A 22,623-nucleotide genomic window follows, 5' to 3' on the forward strand; every position below is an offset into this window, starting at 1 on the left:
GGGTAAATGTGACGGTTCTTGGCGCAGTGAGACCTTGGACTTTTTGGGTAACTCGGTGTAAATGTACATCTTGGACACGATCTCCTCCCAGGCGGGACCTTTCGCTGGGGAGATTTTGAGGTAGGGCTGCAAAGATGATCGGGTGATGAGGGGCTGGAGCATCTCTGCTGAGGGGAGGCTGAGAGAGCTGGGGCTGTTCAGCCTGGAGAAGAGCAGAGTGAGAGGGGGTCTCATCAATGCTGATCAATACCTGAAGGGTGGGTGTCAGGAGGATGGGGCCAGACTCTTCTCAGTGGTGCCCAGTGACAGGACAAGGGGCAACGGGCACAAACTGGAGCACAGGAAGGTCCATCTGAAGATGAGGAAGAACTTCTTTCCTGTGAGGGGGTTGGAGCCCTGGGACAGGCTGCCCAGAGAGAGTGTGGAGTCTCCTTCTCTGGAGAGATTCCAAATCCACCTGGACACCATCCTGTGCAACCTGCTGGAGATGGACCTGCTTTGGCAGGGGGGTTGGACTGGATGATCTCCTGAGGTCCCTTCTAACCCACCATTCTGGGATTTCTGTAGAGTTAAGCCATCTGTGCCAAAAGAGGTGTTTGAAATGCGTAAGGAAACGTAATTCCTTGGCAGAGCATCTCAGTCCTGAAGTTTATTGCCTTTGCTTTGTGAGATTTGTTTTAAAATTTGTTTTTTTCAGGTTTTCTACAATCAATGACTTTAAAGTCATTGGCTTTATATTCTTTTTAAAAGTACAGAAGAATGGGAAGTCACAAGCATTTTTTTTCCCCCATATTTAGGAAGCATTTAATCTGGATTAAATCCTGCTATGTAATCCCATGGGTTTTGGTTATGGGCATGATTTTTGTCATAACTTGCTTTTTAGGGTCAAGAAGACCTCCACAAGCTTAAAGTCAAAGGCAAAGATACCAACTTGAAAGGAAATGTAGAAGCTGTGGGTATTAGTGACCTTGAAACAGCAATTGAAAGGACTGAACATGGGCTGAGAGTAAGTAACATGGAGCAGATCCAGAAAACAATTCAGTTTTTGAGATCTGTCAGGAATTCACTTAGAGTACACAGGTACTTTGTCATCCTGCAGGATCCCTTTCTTGATTAGCAAATGATGGGATTTATCAGACATTGCAATCCTTTTTTGGGTCATCAGAATTAACTGATCTTGTGCCTCATACTATTACCCAAAATCAGATTTAGTCCAACAGAAGCACAACTCTTGAGTCAAGTGAAGATCTAGATTGCTAAATTAACTGACTTGAATAAATGTCATATCGCTCATACCTTTATAATAATCTAAACGTTATTTTTTCTAACAGAAACATGCTGAAAATCATTTAAATGCTATCAACAGACAAGCGTTAACTATTTCTTCTGCTGATAATAAAGAAGGACATTCAAAACAGCCCCCTAAATGGTAAGTGAAATAGCTGTTCTATTGCAGAAACAAATGCAAACAGCAAGACAGAAAATCTGTGGCATCAGAATCGTGTAAAGCAAAGGGGAGTGTTGGCCCAGATGAGGTTATTTTGGTCATTTGCTATTTTGGTTTTATTTTAAGTTAAACAATACAAAAATAAATGCAGTTCTAAGTAGCTACAACAACCTTCTGCTGACTCCTGTGATTATTTCTTTTGCTAAACACAAATTTAAGTAAAAATACAGTCTTTTGGATTTAACCTGATGGAAGCAGTGTGGGTTTAATAGAGTAAAAGACAAGTAATTTTTTAAAGCCTCATTGTTTGTTTCTTTCTAAGGAGCCTTCGTTTGGGTGCTGCTCAGAAGCAGCTGATTTCACCACGAGTACCTGTTGAGCCCGTGACTGTCCAGGCGTACAGCAAATCAGCACTACGCGTTTCCCAAAGTTCACAGGTCTGAAATAATTATAATTCTGCAAGTAACGTGTCTAAAATAAATAGAAATATATATATTGGAATAGCATAAGCACAGATATATGAATATTTGTGGTGTTTGAGACTGAAAGTGGTTCTTTTTTTGTTTGGTTCTTTTTTGTTGGGTTTTTTTGTGTGTGTGTGGTTTTTTTCTTGCATAAAAGATATGGCAAATTGGGGGAAGACAGACTTCTGTTTACATATAGGGTAATCACCTCTATGATAAATATAGTTTTTTCCCTTGAAATCTGATTTTTTCACCGTTTTTATAAATGAAATCCTTGTAAAATCATTTAAAGCCTTCTTAAAATGTTTATATCTGAAGTATTTTTGCTTTTTTTTTTTATTCCAAACTGTGAATTTTGACTGGTGCATTCAGGGTGATTTCCTCAACCATATTAAAAAAAAAAGAAGGTTATTAGTTGAATTGAAAAATGCTTGTTGTCATAATTTTGGGTTATTACTGTTTAACTTCTATCTCAACTTTGAGTGAGACAGAACCTGAAGAGGAAGCTCTCTATGTTTCTAAGATTATTACCAGACATTAGGGATTGGAGCTACTTGAAATGGTATAACCAGAATGAGCAGCCTAACACTTACCTTACTGATTCTCTTTGTAAAAGAAATCCAAATATAAAGTAGTATTAAAATATTGCTCACTCCTCAAACGATGGATGAGGTTCAGTGAGATCTCTGATTTTTTTCCAGACACTATTCCAACCCTCTCCTATATGAATACACTTATATTGTGAGGGGAAAAAAAAAGAGAGAGAGTTCAGCTACTCTGGAAACTGTATTATCAATAGTTTTTCAACTCTCCACGTGCACCAATGACCTTAATCTACCGTGGAGCACGTGCTCTGTCCTGCCTTGACTTTCTCTGTGTCTTTTCATTTCTGATCTCTTATGGCATCTGTTTAGAAATGGATATCCAGTGACACACAAGCTAGCCCTTATTTCCCATTATAAAGAAAAAGGCAAACAAACAGTGCTGTTTTGCCAGCTGTTGTACATGCATAGCATGCCAACATAAAAAGCTTTTATTATTAAATAGTTGTGAAATCCAGCTGGGAAATTATCACCTACAATTTCTTACTTCTTGTCTTTTCCTTACTTGTAGCTATAAACAGTTTTTGGGTTTTGTTTTTTTTTTTTTAAGCATAATTTGGTGTTTTTTTTCTAAAATTCCTTTCCACTCAAAGGGAATATTAGTGAACTGAAGAGTTTTCTGTTTGCAGACAGTATTTCCAGCTACATGAGCTTGAAGAAATCAATGTTTGAACATTACCTAACTCGTAGTGGTTCTGAGGTAAATTAATAATTGACACAGTAATATTTTTGTGCTTTGCAGTCCGTAGTACACCGTGCAGGAGTAGAAATGGAGCAGAAGTTTTGTGTTTTTAGGAGTTAGGATGAAACAAGACTGGAGTCAAACAAGCACAGATGCTGTTTTCACATACTCATTGCTAGAATACTTGTCATGTGGGAAATGGTTTGCCCACAGGTGTCAGAATAGGCTTAAAATTATTGTTTACTCACACATAGAGTATCTCTGAGTCATATCAGCAGTGGGAGAAGACTCTACTAATCTAACTCGTAGGGGGAACTGTGAAGCACTGTCCCTGCTTGTTTTTTATTTTCCTTCATTATGTGTTGTAATTGGGTTTTCTTCTAATAAAGCTTGAGAACCATGAAGAGATGTCTTCCTTGTGTGGTAATTATAAAGCCTCGGTCTAGCAGTGGCTGAAAAGACATTTTTATCCATAACTGGGAGGTGTACAAATTGATTTTTTTGTTTGTTTGTTTTAAAAACATGCTTAATTGAAAACACCCAAATGGATAATTGTGCATCTTTGAGGTTTTTGGGATTTTTTGTTTGTTTTTTTTCTAAAAGTTGATATTTTCTGTGACATTCTGAATACACAGTAGAAATTAAATTCTCTCATCTTTAATGAAGATGTAAATGAAAAGATGTTTGTAGGGAGCTATAGAATATGTAAATAACATCAATAGCTAGACATGAAAAATGGTTTAGTTACCAACAATACAGATTGTTTCAAAGATTAATATAATGTTGTCCATCCATAAAGGAATTGGACTCTATTAGAAACCATGCAAAACCTAGTGAATCAGGTTTATTGGCTTCCTACCTGATAAAAATGCCCTCCACTCCGACTTTGGTGTTGAAGTAAAACAAGATTTGAACCATTTAACGTGCCAACCTGTTCTGTATACTCCAGATTAATAATTGAGCACAATAATTCTCATTCTTGTTGAACATGATAATACTAATAGAACCCTATTTGCCCTGCTGTTCTCATCTTTTTCTTGTTCTACATCAAGATTTTTCAAGATAGCTTAAATTTAAGACTTTGAATGACAGAGATGTATGGATAATATAGATGGAAGAGACCCATAATAGCATCTGCTCCAGCTCCTGCAAATGTAACTTGTCACTTGCCATACATCTAAGCTGACAAAGTAACTTTTATCAAGTTTTTTTTGTTAAGCATTTTAATTCTTGTTATCTTGAGTGGAATCTGCCACTCCAGCATTGATCACTTCGCTCTGAGTCGAAGTGGTAAGTCTGCATTGTGAATCATCTCCTGTTTTAATTGAGAAGGTTTTTTTACTCATTTTTACCCCAGTTCTTGTTTAATAGCACAAGCAGTTGCCTTTCTGTACAGCGGTGTGTTATAGTAATAAAATAAATACCACCAAATCACTGATGAGGTGAAAATGGAACTTGCTGTCTCTGTGCAGCCATGTGGGTAAGAGAGTAATTGGCTTGGATAATAACTTTCATTGTTACAAACCCAAATCTAAATGAGCGTCTCATTGATACATCTGCTTGTAATTACTATCAAAAGAAGAGAATATATTGTGCAGATAGATAAATTAAACCATTTTTAGTGCTTTTACAAAGTAATACGATTGTTTAATAGTTTGAATTTACCTCTAATGATTCTTACACTTTTTATGGCTTATTTTGTTTTTAAAAAACACAGAAGTCTCATAAATTCCTTTTTTTATGTTTACATAATAGAAGTATCAGCAGAGAGTTCTTGTGTATAAATATGTTTAGTTGGATCTTACTATGTAAGGGAGCTTTTGGTATTCCTGTATCCATGTAATGGGAATTAAGCACACACACAGCCAGGCCACCGGCTCCTCAGAATTATTTTAGCTCTGTTGACTCCTCTGGTGGTACATTAGTTTCTACCATTTGAGGATTCTTCCTTATTTGGCACTGGTGGGTAAATAAACCCTTCTGGAAGCAGAGTCTAGTTAGCAATGTTACTGTAATAAAATTATTGGGAGATACTAGTACAGTTGATACAGATCCATGTGTAACCTAAAGCACATGCATTAAGATGAACCAAAATATCTTCAACTTGAGAAACTTCTACTCTAATAAAAATATATGGCATCACTTGTGGCTTTTGTAGAAAAAGTATGTGCTTTAGATGCTTCTTATAACAAGAAGAGACTTTAAAAGTCTTTTTCTGTCCATCAGGATTTAAATAATAATAATTTTTATTAGCAAAATAGTTTAATTCATTCCATGCAGATAATGCAGTACATTCAGAAACGACTGTGTTTTAATTCTTATTACTATAAGGATTTTTTATTTCCTCATTTACTTTTAAGTACTCTATCTGAGTTGAGTCAATTGACCATAACCAATCCAAAGAAGCTGTTCTGGTCCATCAGATCAATAATTCCTGAATTAAAGTCTCTGACAAACATGGCCAAGGTAGATTGGACTCTTATGATCATCTGTGGGAAGAATGCACATATAATGCACATAACTTCCTCCCAATAAATAGGTTGTATATAAAACATTTGGTATAGCACAGGTAGATGGAATTCCCAAATGGCCTATGTTAATCAAATGAACCAAACCTGACTGTCCTTTCCACTCCAAATTTAACTCAAAGGTGTGCAAATTTGGAAATCTCAGAGCTTGTAATGAAATTAATTGAAGAAATTTTGGCAAGAGCATATATGTGGATAGTAGTTGTATTCCTTGCTAAGTCATCCAGCTAATCAAATGACTTATTTTTTTTTAATTGTTTGCCTATTTCTGTGTGGATAGTCAAATAACATTAATTTTTATAATAACTTTGCAAATTTATTTTTCATGCTGATGAACACTTTGGTCCTAGTGCTGTTATTTTAAAACTATGCTTATTATATATTTCAGCATCAGCTGGAAATGCATATGAAAATTATACTTGACCCAGAGAACATCAATAATAAAGCTGTTTTAAAACAACACAACTATGAGACCAGGCTACCACTTATAACTAAGAAAAAATCAGCTCCTGTAAGTAACTTGTATTCTCTTATGGGCTTATTATATCCATTACTTTTCACTATTAAAGTTAATTTTAAAAAAACATATATAAGTGAAAGTACCTCATAATTTCATACTTTTTGACATGGATATGTAATGATCAAAACATTTCGAGTGACAGTAATGAGGACAACAAACCTGCATAACAGGTTTAAGTAGCAAGACCCCAATCCATCAAAATTATAAGTAAACATGGGTATGTGCTGGTAAGTAATCTCAGTAAAATCAAGGAGGGAAGAGAAGCAAACTGGAGCTTGGGGAGTTTAGGATGTGACCCAAAGATCAAGGAAGAGTTAAAAGGGGTTTTACAGAAAAGAATGGGCTTTCAGTTGTTCGTTCTATGGCCATTTCTTAAAAAGACAAGAATACGTTTTATTTGCAAATGATAACAGGTTTGTTAGGAATGAGTGAAAAACACTTGTACTTTGTGTTGGGGCTCTTTTTAATCTATTTTTTTTTTTGAAAAAGCAATCCTGCCACATGTTTTCTGACACTGACCAGAAATCAGCATTGCTGAATCAAAAGAATAGAGGTTATACTGAAAGAGAATCAAAATCCTCAAGTGACTGCTTAAATTTAGATGTCATTTATTTCTTGTTTCTCTGACATGGTTTGGGAGGGAATGTTGAGTTCTACTTCTCAGCTCCATGGAAGCACTTACTTGGGAATGTGAGGGACAGATTCAGATCCTTTGTTTCTACATGGAGATATTTCCATGTCCTGTAGATCCCACGTGCCCTCACTGTGACGTACAATATATTTTGAAGCACAGCCTTTCTTTTCTTTTCTAGTCAAGCTATTTCCCTTGGTACAAAATCATGGGAAGTGCTGGGACTGAGCACTTCCACAACACTTCCCTAAGAGTACCCTGACTAGTATCCATCAAATAAGGGTGATTCTATTCTTCCTGATCTGAGAACGTTCAAGTTGTATAAGATTAAGTTTTGATTCTGCCAAATTTGCGTTCTGCAACCGCTGCTCCTCTTAAATAAACAAATGAACACAAAGATGACTTTTTCTGCAAAGTATCCTTTTAAAAAAATTAAATAGGCACAAGCATCCCTCCAAAGATCAATTATGTTCACAAATTTAGCACAGCACTGTGGTCCACATGAAAGAATATACCCGATGGACTCACACAAGGATGCTCGTCTACGGTTTAATTTATGTAATAGAAGCATTATGCAGCAAGCTCAGTGCTGTAAGAGACATTCTGGGGTGTTTGGTTTTAAACAACATCAACAGAATCTGTGAATGGCACAGTTGTAAGCTGCCACTTATAAAAAATTATTTTTGAAAGCTGTTGCCCAGACTAAGAGGTGATTTGTCTAACCCTGTGATAGAGAGTTAATTAGAAAAAAGCATCATGGCTAATAGCTTTTTAGAACCACTCTAAAACACTCACAGAGAGGAATATTATACTACTGCAGAGAGCCATGTGTTTTGCCACTCTCACTGAAACATACTGATCAGAGAAAACTTCTTAATGTCGACTTAAATTACAAACATTTAGTGGAGATTAGTCAGGCTCTCTGATACATATTTACAGTTGCTGAGGAACTGTTTGTGACAGGGAGATGGGCTGAAAAAAAACCAAGTAGGTATTTCTTCTCTCTCATTTATTCCACAGCGTTTACTGAAGTAAATGCTTTTAGAAGTGTTTGAATCCCATGACACAATCTGTCTTTTGAAATGTTTTAGCTTCACTGGGGATAAAATTTTTTGCGATTAAATTTGCAAAATCCTCTATTGATATTGTGAATTAAGGTGTTTTTGTTAAATGTGATCTATATTAGCACTTAAAGGAATTATAGTTATAGTTCACCAATAGTAATTGAAGTAAATCAATGTTTAGTTGCAGGTCTAAAATTATATTGTCTTTAGTTTTGAAACAAATATCAATTAAAATATCTACAGGAATTAAGTGAGGTGCTACCTACCCTGTTTTTACTAATCAGCCATTAGAGGGCAATATTTGTACACACACATATGGGGACACACACACACACACCCCCCCCATGTACATGCCCTACATATGTACCTAAGTTCAAAGATTATCTTCCCCAAAAAAATCAGTGGCAGAAGGACTCTCATTGAAGTAAATTAAAAACTGATTGCTTGCTTAACTACATTCAAGTGTTTTTTTAAAAAAAATACTGTCAGCATCTGAGTTTTCAAGGAGACCTGAGCATTTGAAAATGTGATGAGATTAAAAACACACCGGTTTTGGGGTGACTAGAGAGGTCAGGCACAAATCTACACGGACTTTTTATTATCCTGCCATTTGAGTAGTTTGAAAAATTATTAGTAAGGTTCTCATTGTTTCCTGAAAAATGTCTTTTCTTGCTCTTTTGGTATTGTAAAGTTGCTGACGCTGGATTTTATGACAAGAAACTAAGAACAATTAACTGTTGCCCTTTTGTACCTTTTTGGGTCTGATTACCACTCATGCTTCATCCTCTGTGAAGTTCTGTAGTTCTCTTCAAGCGAGGACTGGAATTCTGCTTGAAACATCATGGGCAGAGTGGGCATTGCTTTATTTTTGTAGCCTCTATCTGGATAACACATGAAAAATGATGAGTAGATAATTATTAAATATGTATACTTCCCATGGAGTATCTAACAAAACCAATAGTAACGTGAATTGCAGCAAAAATAATTCTAATAAACTGCTGCAATGTGGGAAAGATCCACAACTCCACCTTTCATTTTCATGCAGCTGCTGTTCTTTTATAGAATTATACCAGCACTTTTTGGTCTTTGTTTCCTTATGAATGTATATTATACTGTAAATTTAGGAACCTTTTAATTTATTAATGAGGTAGAATTTAATATGGTGGTGATTTCTAGCTTTTATGAGTTGCATCTTATATAGTGTGGCTTTAATGGTGGTGGCAGTGATTCTGTGTTGTGGTGGGGTTTTGTTTTTGGTTTGATTTGTTTTTTTTAAGCTAACATATTTGAGCACAACCATTCTCATCATATCCTCAGTTATTTGTTCTTTATTTAATATTTGTATCATGCTAATCACTAATTCTGGAAGTCTATTAATTTCTAAAATTAGAAAGTAGTAAAGCAGGGTAATTATTTTCATTTCAGACGAGTAGAAAAAGTTGTAGAAGAAAAACAGGTCTTTTGGTCCTCAAAACCTGATTGTGTTTTAAAACTTATGCATATGGCTATAATTACAGTGAAAGCATAATTTGGCAGTGGTAGCAGAATGAGACTTAAACAAATCGATGTTACACTACAGTAATCCAAAATAAGCTTATTGCATTTATATTATGGTATGTAATCATAATAACCAGCACAGTGAATTAATAAAATCTTCTTGTCACTAAAAATAAAAAGGAAATAATTGGTGAGATAGAGTCGACTTAACAGATGACTATAGTCAGCATCCTTTCAACCTAGAAATGGGAATGTGAAGGTCACCCCCATCTCAGATGACAAACGTAGAACATTTTGTTGGTAAACAAATTAATCTTTTGAAAGGTCACCATTTGTTTGAAGTTTTTATCCAGTTCTTGTCATCTGGAATTGGAGATTGACTGTCATTTTGCTAGGTAGGGGTGCAGCCGGAGCTGCTGAAGCTGTTTCTGTACGTATCAGCATTCCTTGACAAAACTCGGTGCCTGATTGTGATGCTATGGGCTGCTGGTTTACAGCTGTCTCCGGACAAGAATGGAGGCCCACCCCTGAATTCCAATAAGTTCCTCCTGCATATTCTGCCTCGTGTAAGCTGGCCCTTTGCCCACAAGTAATATGTATCGTAGTTCAAGCCAGCAATTATCTTTCTTACTTCCTTCTGTGCTGCTTCTGTCGCCTTTTTCAAAAAGCAGATGTGGGATTCACCAGAGTTCTCCATCTATTCTTTCTTGCACCTGTTATGGCAGGATTTTGATAGAGGTGAATTTCTGGGAGAGCTAGTACTACACCATCAAAGGAACAAAGCTTTTTTTCCAAGTATAGGTAAAATTGACAGTTCAGAGCCACCTCTGGTTACTTTAAGAGCTTAAAGTAGGTAAGAATAACATGAGACCATTGTTGAAGGTGCCTCGTTGCTCCATGTTGAAGGTTTTATGTTGGGCTTTCTATTTAAATTGGACTTTATTTTCTGTAGACAAACAAAACCTGAGGGAAATAAGATGTATGAATGTCTTAGTATCACATCTAAGCAAAACTGTATCAATCACAGGCTAGATAAAAGGCTGGACTATGTAAATTGGAATGAAAAGGACAAATTTTAGCTTTGTATACCATTTTCCTACTCAGAAATCTTCTTAAATAAAAAGACAACTAGTCATAAAAATTGTTGATATTTTAAATCTCTTACAGAGACTGTTACAAATTCCACTCCTCTGACTTTAGAATAGTTCTACTGACAGTGGTGAGAATTTGTCCTTTCCTTAGCGTTCAGTCCTGCACTGAATTCCACATGCTGGTTCTTAGGCTCAGAGGACCAAAATTAGGTTATTTGAAACTGGAGTTAAACATTTCCTTTATGTACTATTTTTTACTAAGATTATTTGCCTTAATTGTCAGAATGAATTTTTTTTTCCCCAATAGAAACTGATAGACAATGGAAATGTGAGTGAAACTATTCTTTGATGCTGTTTCCTTGCTTTGCTGCTTGGCATGTAAATCAACACAGAAAACACATCATTTTAGACTGTAAGGCCATAAATCTTTAAAATGCAATGAAATCCTACAGCAGTTCTTATCTAAACAAAACCAAAGCTGACCTGATCTAATGTGGGTAGTAGATTTGAGATTGGGCTTGTTGGTTAGCCCTTCTAACCAACATTTCTGTTGCCTACAAGAAAGCTGGGGAGGGACTTTTCATAAGGGCTACTAATGACAAGACAAGGGGAAATGGGTTTAAACTGAAAGAGGGGAGGTTTAGATGAGATATTAGGAAGAAGTTCTTTACTGTAAGGGTGGTCAGACACTGGAACAGGTTGCCCAAGGAAGTTGTGGCTGCTCCTCCCTGGAAGTGTTGAAGGCCAGGCTGGATGAGGCTTTGAGCAACCTGGTCTAGTGGAAGGTGTCCCTGCTGAAGGCGGGGGGATTGGAACTAGATGATCTTTGAGGTCCCTTCCAATCCAAACCATTCTATGATTCTATGACTGAGCAAAGATTGGAAATCACTTAGCACCTCTGCCTTTACTCTATTTGAATTTTTAACAATCTGAACCAGTTTTCTCCCGTTGCTCAAGACTTACCTCCTCCTCCTGTGTGAACAGCAGGTTCTGTTGATTTGTAACCACTTAGGGGACAGACCCATTGAAGCCTCTCAGTATCCTTCCATATAGACATGGAAATTCTTTCTGAATTAGTTTTCAAAGCAGCTTTGCATCTCTTTTAAAGTAAGTTTGTCTAAACCATGCTTTCTTAGCTTGCTTATATGATATCATGATCAAATAGCTTCAAAGGCCTTGCTACAGTAGTATGTACCTTTTCTCCCCTGTTCACAACACTTACTAACCTGTTGTAGGAAGAAAAAATAGATTGGCTTGACTAGTTTCATCTTCACAGCTTGAAGTTACTCGTTTGTTTGTTACTTTCCAGACATTTATAACTACCTTGTTTGGTTATTCATTTAAGATTTTTTTTTCTGAGAATTGTAGTTAAACCAGTAGGGTTAGAATTCTTCAACAGATCCATTGTCCCTTTCTAAACATAGTCACTAAGCTCTTTTCCAATCTTCTAGTCTATTTTTTCATTCTACAAGGGTCCCATCAGCAGTTCTGACACTGCTTTAGACAGTTCTTTTAAGTATCCTAGAGTATTTCATCAGGATCAGCCAATTTGGAAACTTGTGAGCACTATCTGATCTGTTTGGCTGTTAAAGTAGCCTGAGCCATCTTCCCTAAAGTGAATTGATTCAACTCACAACTAGCTGCTTTTGAAAATGATAATTATGAGTGTAATTAATGATGTCATTTTTTTATTACCCAGAAGTTTCTTCTTACTTCCATCTCATTTTCTTACCTGTATAAGCAAACAAGCAGCAATCATCAACATGCCCGTTTTCTCTTTTCTGTATTCATTTCATTAGAGATTAATGAAGAAAATATGATTTATCAAATTCAGTAATTTGCCATCTTTCCTATCCTGCTTCATCTCTGGAATAATTTGAGTTTATTTCTGTAGTGTATTTTATCTGTGGAGCAGACCATTGGATGGAGTTCCAGTTTCCCTTCCACTTGCCTTCTACAAGCTCTTAACTGCCAGTTTTCTGAGCATATTGAACACTGACCTTTGATTTTATTTTGCTATGCTTCCTCCTTCCCTTTATGGGGAATATTAACTGTGGATATCAAATCTTGATAGGAACTTCTTAATAAAAAATATGAAGGTAGATGGCAGTTTGGAGAAGATAATAAGGAAATGATAGGTTACTCTGTTATAGACCTTTTCACCATTGCTATCAAACTCTGATTTTCTGATATTTACCAAATCTCATCTATCTAATCTTCCTGATTGATAAACTGTAGTTTTGATAAATGATAGTACTCATCTTTTTTCTGTGTTTAATACTAATCTCTATTATTTTACTAGGGAAAAAAAAAGTTTATAAACATATTTTAAAAAATAAGTTGTTCTAGTTAAATATTGATGTCTAGATAAAAAGAAAACAAATAAAGAACTAATCCAAAAATCCCTGTGGTATTACAACAAGTGCCCTATTTAAAATGAAGCAAAAGGAAAAAAAAAAAATAAAAAAATCAAGTGGGAGAGGTTTATCCACAGGAGAAAAACATTTTAGAAAGGGTAATAGAATTGTTTTTCTCATGTCCCAGGTTAATTATACTCAGAAGTGCTTGAAATGAAAAAAATAAGTTTTTCAGCACACTCCAAGCATATTATCAGGCAAGTAAATCTTAGTCTGTGCTGCAAATTAAGTGTTCCCTTCCAGCCCTGTAAAACTGTGCTTTAAAAAGTACCCATGGCTGTGTGCTGACTTCAGGGGAGTATCCTTCCTGAATCATAATCTTCTTAACAGACTTCACTAAAAAACATTATTCATGCAGGAAAATGTTTGATGTTGGGGTGTGATCCTTTGCTTCCATCCTGGTTTAGGTTTGTCTGCAGTACAAACATGAAAATGCTGGTTAGGAGCTGCCAGTTCTGCAATATGTGATATTAAATTCACTAAGTTTTGTGTTTAGGCTGTAAAAGTTGTAGGTGTGAGTAGAGGTTTTTAATTGCACTGACATAAGCAGGTGGAACTCTGTTGAAAAGCTTTTAAAAAGATGCAATCTTTCAAATATCTCTTTTTAAAGTTAAATCACTGAATAATGATAATAAAACTAGATAATGATGCTAAAAGTAAACCTTTTTCTTGAATTACCTAATATTATTTTAATTATTTTTAAGGTCTTATTGTAATGGAATTGGCTTCATTTTAGTGAAAATTGCAGAAGGTTGGAAGCATTTTGTCAGATTTTTTGCTTTAATATCTCCCTGAAATCTTCAAGAGGGCAACTAATCCAGCAAATAGGGTGCTGAAAGAACACAGAAGGGGGTACACACTGGGTGGAATTTTTGTAGGTAACTTTTGGGGTCAGCTCCTTATTTCCACTGTGTAGCCTGTACTATGGAATGAGGTGAATCTTAGTGGCCCTGTGCAGTGTCAATGAGAGCTTAAATGACATTACAGTGGCATCTGTCCTTATTTTAATGGGACACCTGCCAGGGACTTTATAGAAATAGAATTTATAGAATTTTTCTATAGAATTTATAGAAATTAAAGGATACAGCAAAGAAGAATTAAATATCTATCTCCAGCTAAAAATAAATAACCAAACCAAACCCAAACACCTCTAGGCTGCTTTTGAACTCACACACTCCACCTGAACTGCTTTTCTTTGGAGCTCATTACATCTCTCTGAACACAAATGAAATATGTTTCCTAACACTGTTTATCATAACAAAACTCCTGGGTTTTAAACTGGGATAAAACTGACCAATGGTGAAATCAGTGCTGCTTTACTGACACAACAGCAATAGCCTGAAAAAGGAGTCACTGTTTAATTCAGTTTATTTCTTTTTACTTATTTTCATTGTGTCTTCAACAAACTGCTGGGGCTGAGAGGGAGTAGAAAAGTGTGGTTTATTATTCTCTTTTCTCAGTATCAAGCCACTTATATGCCAGCTGGTATAAAGTTAATCTTTGTTATATGCTTATTGCTATTTTCTTGGAACACAAGGACATGAAGATTCATACATTTAGATCCCTTAAAGCGTAATGTTCCGTAATGGCCACAACTAAAATGAGTGCCTATGATTTCTCTGAAAGATTCTCTATTATGATAAAGCATTTATAATATTTCCATCTCCCTAATGTCTCATGTGGACAGTGTTATTATACAAATTGGGAGGAAAATTATAATAGTTTATTTAGATCTATCTCCTTTCCCTATTAGGTTTATAAGCAGTTCTTTAGAATTACCTCTCCCTTCCTATAAAGTTGATGGTTGATGTTATTCACTAATTATAACACAACAGTTCTTAAAGATCCCAATAGTGGCTTGGATCTTGTTGTACTAAAACTGTGTAGAAGTATGATAATCAGTCATTAAAACCTATTATTTTAGACCAGGAAGTCCCAATATGCTCTATAAAGGAGGTAAATACCATTATTCCTGTTTTGCAGATCTATCAGTATTTCCTAGCTTTCTGATTTTATGTATTTAATATTATCTTAAAGTAGTTTATTATTCATAATGAAATATTTTCATTAAAAAAATGGCCAGCACATGGCATTAGGTTGTCTTCCATCAGTAAAGTTCAAACATTTCTATCCTGTGTAAGAATTTCTAAACTTTAGACTAATGGAGTAACTGATTGTCACCCACAAAAGTATGGGACTTTTTTTTTTTTTTATTGGGTTTCACAGCTACTTGCTGACTAAAGATGAGACCGGGGGATTTTGAGATCCACTCCAAATTGTGAGGGGGATGTGCTCTGCTGCATTACAAAGCTTCCTTTGCTTCCTTTTCCCAGTCTGCCCCAGTTTCTTCTCTTCCCATATTCATTTTGCCCCAGTCTCCCTGCATCTTGTGATTGTCTTCTGAGGCTACTTCCAGAACATACCCTGGTCTTGTCTCCCTGATCCTCTGCCAGCCCCTTTGTCCAGCCTTTTCCAATATTCTTCCCTAACCCTGCTGCCCCCAGGTCTTTTTCCTTCTCCAATCTGCCTGCTGGCTTTCATGTTTGCTCAAAGACCTGTGTGCCCCTCCAACTACCTTTCTTCTTCTTGAGACTGATATTTGTACCTGTGTATTGGCACCTATTTATCCTATTCATTCAAATTTAGTCGCTTCCTTCTTGTGTTGCCTTGACCCAGCATGAAAGTTACTGGAGAACCTGTGGAGTTGCAGTTGCAGAGGAAGTTCTGAGCAGCACACCTGATCCCTGGGTAGTTTAGCTGCTGAAACTAAGAAACCTTTATTTAGATTTCCAAAAATCTGTTGTCAGAGTAAGGTTTGATAGACTAGTGTTAACTTTACCTTTCGTTTCATAAAACATTTGAGTTTATTTTTCAAGTCTCTCTAGGTTTATCACTGTCTCATTTTTCTAGCATCAGCCAGGTGAGAGGAAACAATATAATCTTCTGGTGGTGGTTTACTCTTATCAAGTGAGAGATCTCAACGATGTTACTTGCCTGAAGTTGCTGTAACGCTTTAAACCCACGGAATATCGACCTGTTTCTTTAGGAGTTGAGTCCAACCTACATTGCAAATGGAATAGTACACACATTCCTAGTCAGAAAGAAACTGAAAATACTTAGAATATTGGAGAGAGAAAAAACTGTTAGATGATAACACAGAGTTTTTGTATTTATAATACCAAAGTATAAGGTGACAATTTATTCTCTTCCCTGTGCAATGCTCTATATGTGTGATAATAACTAAGAGTAAGACACATTCTATCACCATCCCAAAGCAATGTGTGTGTCACTGCTTGAATTCCTGGCACTTAGAACCAGCAGGTTCCATTTTTTCAGGCAAACACAGGTTAATTGGGGAAGTAAAGGAGCTTTAATCCCCACATTAGCACAGCCAGTGTGGCACGTGTTTCCACATCACATTATCAGGCTGTGTCATTCCCTGCTGTCTGAGGAACTCTGAAACTTCAGAAGTCTGTGATACTTACTGGATTTGTGAGTAGTTTCACATATTTTAATTCCATTGTTATTCTTTCCAGTGAAAATTTATTTACATGTTTGAAAGTACTTCCTTTTCTGTTACCTTGCCTGTGTATGCATTTGATATATTTAAAGACTGTTCTGTCAAGAAATAATATGTTTACACTCTGCTCATTAAAACTGAGCAAACTTCTTGTGATTTCTTTATTAACTAGTACACTGATTTTTGCATAGCAGAAGTCACAAAGCATCAATTGGATTTAATTAACTTTATTTTAAATTGCTAAAGTAATGACAGCAGACAATTCTGTAGCATGTTCATAAGTAGTAAAAGCAGTGCTTGTAGTGTTAAATTATTAAATCTTAATGAAACTATTCTCTGCAGAGATTATATTTATTATTTATTATTGCAGGAGTAGAGAAGTGTGTCTTTGCAAATCCAGAATTTCTCTTTGTTAAAAGAAGATTCTGTCTCTTCCTAGATGTGTAGGCAGAAGATAATGAAAAATCATATGGTTAGCAACCTTTGTCATTTGCCTGCCTCTCCCCACATGGATTCTCCCTTACCCCTGTTAGAAGAAGAAACAGCGAAAGGTGAGTCCCAGAAGCCCACCTGGGTGCTGTACAGGTGTGTGCTACCTAAGCAGGGTTGTTTGCTGTTTGCAGCAGGTATCTGGTCAATCAAATCTTCTGGCACCTCAAAGCTTGTAAGAATTGTGGTCTCAAATGTTGCAAAGGGTAGAGATCAACTTCAAACTACTTACTTACTCCATGTGGCAGCTAACTTAGGATGTAGTATATGTTATGTTGAGCATCATCCTCCCAGAGCCAGTTATCTTGTAATTCAGTTGTTACTGGAAAGAAGAATTGCATGTAATGGAGGATTCTTGTGTGACTAAATAACATGGCCAAAGTAGTCATTATTAATGTCTGGTTTTTAATCAATCTTAACTAGACCTGCACTTGGACTCTTTTAGCAATCAGTCCATATTTATTATTACATTGTGTTTTCCAAGAGTTAATTCTCATCCATTCTGCCTGTTAAATTGCCATTGTACAAGCACCTGATTCCTTCTAGGAATTAGCATCATTACAATATATTTCATGTATTTGTTAATTTTTGTAGGAAAAGTTCACCCTCCTTGAAGGGAAAAGGTTGAATATTGAACAATAAGAATCTTGCAACAAAAGAAAACTGCTGCTTTTCTAGTTTTTATTTGGAATTGGAAAAACTTGAGCCTGCTTTTGATTCTTTATTTTTACTAATTCTTTTTCTTTCATAGCTGGAATGTATATGAATTGGTCAGTAATGTCATCTTCTTGTAGGTATTCTGAGCCTAACTGAACAAAGGCTTATCCCTCCAGCAGCAAAAATAACTCTCCAGGCACCTCCTATTCTACCCAAATCAGAGTCTTTCCATGAATTTCACTGGCAGCACAAGAAGTCAGCTGTTGGTGAGTACAAAGGACAGATAACAACCACAACTGCATCTCCAACTTTACTTTCAGGCCCTTGTTTTATCTCACAAGGAAACAACTTTCTAATGAGCACTCATTCAAATTCTTAAGAATACTAGAGATGTACACGAGCATCCTGTGTCTTGCAGCTGAACGGGAATCAGCTTTCTTAATCCCTGTGAGGCTTTGCTCCCTGTTCATTACTGAAGTCCTGGTAGATTCCTGTCTGCATATTTCAAATTCTAAGCACCTGAATCTGAAGAGATGAGTATGGAAAGGAGCATAAGCAAATTGAGCAGTGGGCTCAGTAGCAATCCCATAAATGTGAAAAGTTTTCTTAATGAAAAAGGGTGGTTGAAAACTAAAATTATATATGGAATAACCTGGAGTATAAGTGCTAATATTTTGATGTTGTTATCCTGGGTGTATTGTTGGCTGGAATATTAACAAACTTTAGAACGTTATAGATGAAAACTGTGATACATTTTCCTATAGCCTCATCTCAGTCTTTACAATAGCAACCTGTTGTAGCATGGTTTGGTTTATGGCCATCCAGTGGCATTCATCAATGTTTTTTGATGATAACTCCTGAAAATTACAACCTGCTTGGACGTGAGAACAGACTGGAGCATGTCAGTACCTGATGGTAGGTGGTAGAACATAAATTAGATGCTGCTGTTGCACTTCTTTTAACAATGAAACCTATGAGCAATTTTTTTCTTTGGAACAGGAGAGATGAGTAGTAGGGTGGACTCTGAGAATACAGACACCATCACCTTCCCAAACTCAAAGGAAGCAATTTATGGCAAATATTCCTCTAGTAAAGGGAACATTGCACCACTTCCATCCAGCAGCTCCATGGTTTCAGCAAGGAAATCAAAGCTGAGGTGGACGTATCCAGCTCAACAGTTGGAATCTGAGCTGCACGTTCCCTCTCAGACACAGGTATTTAGACAGTGAAGATAGTGACATTTTTATTCATGTTTTTAATACTGTCTTTACCAGAGATGGTTTAGGAAATGACTGTAAATCACTGAATCGATACAGGAATGTTTGAACCAAAGCTTGTAAATAGGAAATGTTGAAGTAAGTAGGAAATACTTTGTATGTTGCCAGTTTCTACTTTCTCAAGTCTTCTACCTAAGTTTGTCTGCTTTTCTGCAGAATCTTTAAAAATAAGTCTAGAAAGGCTGTTATGAGGTTATCTAGACCTCCAGGCAGAGTTACCTGTACCTGTAATATTGCAGACAGATGTTTTTCTAACCTGTTCTGAAAACTTTTGGTGATAGCAACTCCACAGTCTCCCTAGACCATCTGTTCCAGTGCTTAACTAACTATCTTTACTGTTAGAAAAGATTTTAATGTCTCATCTAAATCTCCCTCACTGCAGTTAAGCAAATGTAGTGTTTCCCTTTGTATTTACAGAAGACTATAGGGGAGTTTGACCTTGACTGTTTAATGCTTGCTGATTGTTCTTGATCCCCATGCAAAAGGGACATTTCTTTCTTTTTATGGCTAATTATTGTGTTCCATAGCAAACTGTCTGGAGTTTTGCTTGATCTTGCCAGACTTTTGTGCCATTGAGGAGATCTGAAAATGGAAGGAGATCTGAAAGTCAAAAATAAAGCAAACTTGAGAAATGGAGATCAATGAGTTATTAATGTAAATAAAAATACATACAGCTAGTTTGAAAACAGTGCATTTAGATTGAAAATCAGAGCTAATGGGTTGCTGGCTGAAGTTGTTGATAAATAATGGAGTTCTCTTAAGAGGCAGGGGCACTTCTATTCCAAGTTTTACCCTGTTTGCATTTATATGGCAGGATGTTACCCATTCTTCTGGGATAAGTGGAGGCAGTCTCAGTGGAAGAACGCTGTTGTAGTGACTTTCTGATTGTAGTCCAGTGAATCACTGGAGAGCTTAATTTTTACATTAGGTAAATAAAGCACAGTTCCTCTGTGCAGTGAATGTATTTCTGTAAAAATCCTCATAATCTTGCAGGACATTCGAGGTGTTTGTGTGGCAAATGGGTTTCATGGTAAAGCTGGGCTGGACTTTGTGGTTATGATGTATCAATCAGTATGAGTGTATTTCAGATGCATAAATTCCCCCAGTTAAATCATAAATAGTAATACAATAGTGTCTCTTGACCACTCGGTTACGATCAATGACAACAATGACTCTTAATCTGTGGTTATTCTCTTCCCGCAGCCCCCACGAACGTCTCCGTGTCAGTCCTTACAGGATCCGTGCTTTGATTGTGACATCGTTGTTTACCATGGCACCATAGACCAGAAAGCTCCAGGCTTTGTGGCGTTCAAGCAACGTTATTGTTTATCTTGGGAGAGCATTCTCTTTTTTTTGGAAGGTGCAGAAAAGCTTCTCAAGGACTATGCTGTACCGTTGGCTACAATAAACTGTAAAAAGTTGGTGGAAGTTGCATCAGATTTTGAGCTTAATGAGAATCCCAGCAAAAGTGCCATTCTGTCGGTGATAAAGAATCAATCAACTGTGGAAAGGATCTTAAATCGACCTGGCCAAAGATACAAAGGGCAAGGGGGTACTGAAATGGCTGCTACAAAGATCCAAGCGACGTGGCGAGGTTATCGGGCCAGAAAAGCCTCCGTCCCTCTCAGGCAGCAGCAGTGGGCATCAGGTGTGATCGCCGCTTCTTGGCTCTTGCATCATCACATGGCACGTGTGAAAAAAGCCCTGAAGGAATCACGTCAGAGACACCTGGAGAATTTTTACATCAGGGCCAAGGTGTGCAGTGCTACCAGCTGTTACGGCAGCACTTCTTTTCTAAACATCTCTTGCTTCAGTGATTGCAATAAGCTGTTTCCATTTTTTCTTCCCCCTTTAACCATACACTTGTCCCAGGATCATATTTCATCCTTCATCAGCGATTCAGCCTTTGTGGCTGCAAAATCTGTTGCGGTGTTTCTGTTGAAAATGTCCCTTCGCTTTGACTTCAGTAGTTCTGTCAGAAAAATCAATGTTTTAACTGCATTACCTTAGTTCCTTATAGATATACCTTGTGGCACTTAATTTGCTGGAAAAAAAATCCCTCTCCTGTCTGCATTCCTGTCACCACTTTGTCAGAAAGTATTTAAGTTTGCAGACAGCCTCTTAATTAGTGCTCACAATTTCATTTATGTTTGCTTTTTTTTTTCATTCATATTCTGTTAATTAAGTGAGCAGCCTCTAATCTTCCCCTGCCAGTAGCTTCATGTAGCCACCTAATTAAATTAATTGGGGAAGATGTTTTAAGTATGTAATTAAATCAATTAATATAATTTATGCCTGGCTTAACTGTACAGTGGAAAAACAGCTGAAGTTTGACTAGATGAATCCACTACAGCTTCCTGTCACTGATCAATGCTCTTCTTGATTTTTAGCATCTGGCAGCCAACTGGAATCGCATCAGGACCTCCAGGAGGACTATTATCCATATCCCATCATTAGGTATAACACTTTTGCCTGCGAATCTATCAGCAACCTCTATTACCCACCACATTATGACTCCTTGATTGAGTTCAAGGAAGGCCCCTTGTTTTATTCAAATTGGTCTCGGCAGGAAAATGTTCTCGACATGATGAGAGTAATAACACAGGGCCCTCGCTCGAAACGGCGTTTAATTTGGGGATTAAGCAAATAAAGTCATTATGTGGGGGCCGCTATTCAGTGGAGAGGTGATTTGCTGTAATTTGCTTTCATCTGTATGAAATGAACTAAAAAGTTGTATTTTTTTTTTTCCCCCTGAAATAACAGATAATGTTTTCAGTCTTCTTTAATGATAGGAAAACATGGGCCTGTGTGTGTTGTTGCTGTTACAGCAATAAGCCGGGATATTGCTTGTACACTGTTTTTAATCAAATGTGCAGTCAAAATGATAAGCTACATTCTCTGAAATTATTTAGTTCTAATTACGAGCAGATGGGATGCTTTATTTGCACCTAGGGCGCCTGAGCAAAAGGAAATGCTGTGTGAACAAGAATAATTAAGAAGTTGAATAGTGTTTTTTGCGCTTAAATAATCTGCAGTTTCATGTTAATTAGCACTAATGTAATTATTTAATTACATTTATGAATTGGGGGAGCTTAAAAGCTGTTCTCTGCAATGCAAGGGCATAGTGTAGGTGTTTAGAAATTACAGAATATGATATCTTGGGAATTTCTAAAATGCACCAATAATCTCTTAACACATGAAATCCTGTCAGAACGCTTGTACCTTGATTTATATTTTGTACTTACATAGCAAATTAATTGACCTGAGAGATTCAGGATTTCTTAAAGTGAAGTGGTTAAGACCTGAATTAATGAAGACTGTAAATAAGTTTTAAGCTCTGTATTTTGGAGCCCAGATAGCCTTTTATTTCATGATTCTGATGACTACTTTTAACATAAGTATACATTTGATGAACAACTGTTTTTAATTACACCTCTGTCTCAGTTGCATATGAATGTGCTGGGTCTGAATCCTATTTTAAAGCAGGATTGTTTAAAGGTTGCATATGAATGTGCTGGGTCAAATCATGTGACTGAATCCTATTTTAAAGCAGGATTGTTTAAAAATAATTTATATATTCTGGTGTATTAAACTGGGTAAAAATGTGAAGGGGAGCATTTATACAGGAAAAAGCAAGTATTAATTAGGTGTGTGAATTTAAAAGTCAGCAGAGTTATACAACAGATGTTTTCAAAGTTGGATTAAAAAAAAAAATCTCAGTATAATCAAAATAGGCT

At 36.5% G+C, this 22,623-nt stretch overlaps 1 protein-coding gene across 1 annotated transcript in view; it reads left to right on the plus strand.

Moving 5' to 3' along the window:
* Positions 1-883: 883 nt before the first annotated feature.
* The window catches only part of LOC104531052 (IQ domain-containing protein H-like), a gene marked incomplete at both ends in the record, with an annotated part of 33,168 nt that continues 11,428 nt past the window's right edge, over positions 884-22,623 (plus strand). Inside the window, 9 exons of the mRNA XM_029086959.1 lie at positions 884-1,006; positions 1,332-1,429; positions 1,770-1,884; positions 6,112-6,234; positions 16,903-17,014; positions 17,747-17,875; positions 18,609-18,823; positions 20,090-20,641; positions 21,277-21,343. Coding sequence (XP_028942792.1) covers positions 884-1,006; positions 1,332-1,429; positions 1,770-1,884; positions 6,112-6,234; positions 16,903-17,014; positions 17,747-17,875; positions 18,609-18,823; positions 20,090-20,641; positions 21,277-21,343 — 1,534 coding nt within the window. The remainder of the gene's footprint in view (positions 1,007-1,331; positions 1,430-1,769; positions 1,885-6,111; positions 6,235-16,902; positions 17,015-17,746; positions 17,876-18,608; positions 18,824-20,089; positions 20,642-21,276; positions 21,344-22,623) is intronic.

This window comes from Antrostomus carolinensis, unplaced genomic scaffold (genome assembly GCF_000700745.2).
Source record: "Antrostomus carolinensis isolate BGI_N321 unplaced genomic scaffold, ASM70074v2 scaffold15539, whole genome shotgun sequence".
Taxonomy (NCBI): Eukaryota; Metazoa; Chordata; class Aves; order Caprimulgiformes; family Caprimulgidae; genus Antrostomus; species Antrostomus carolinensis.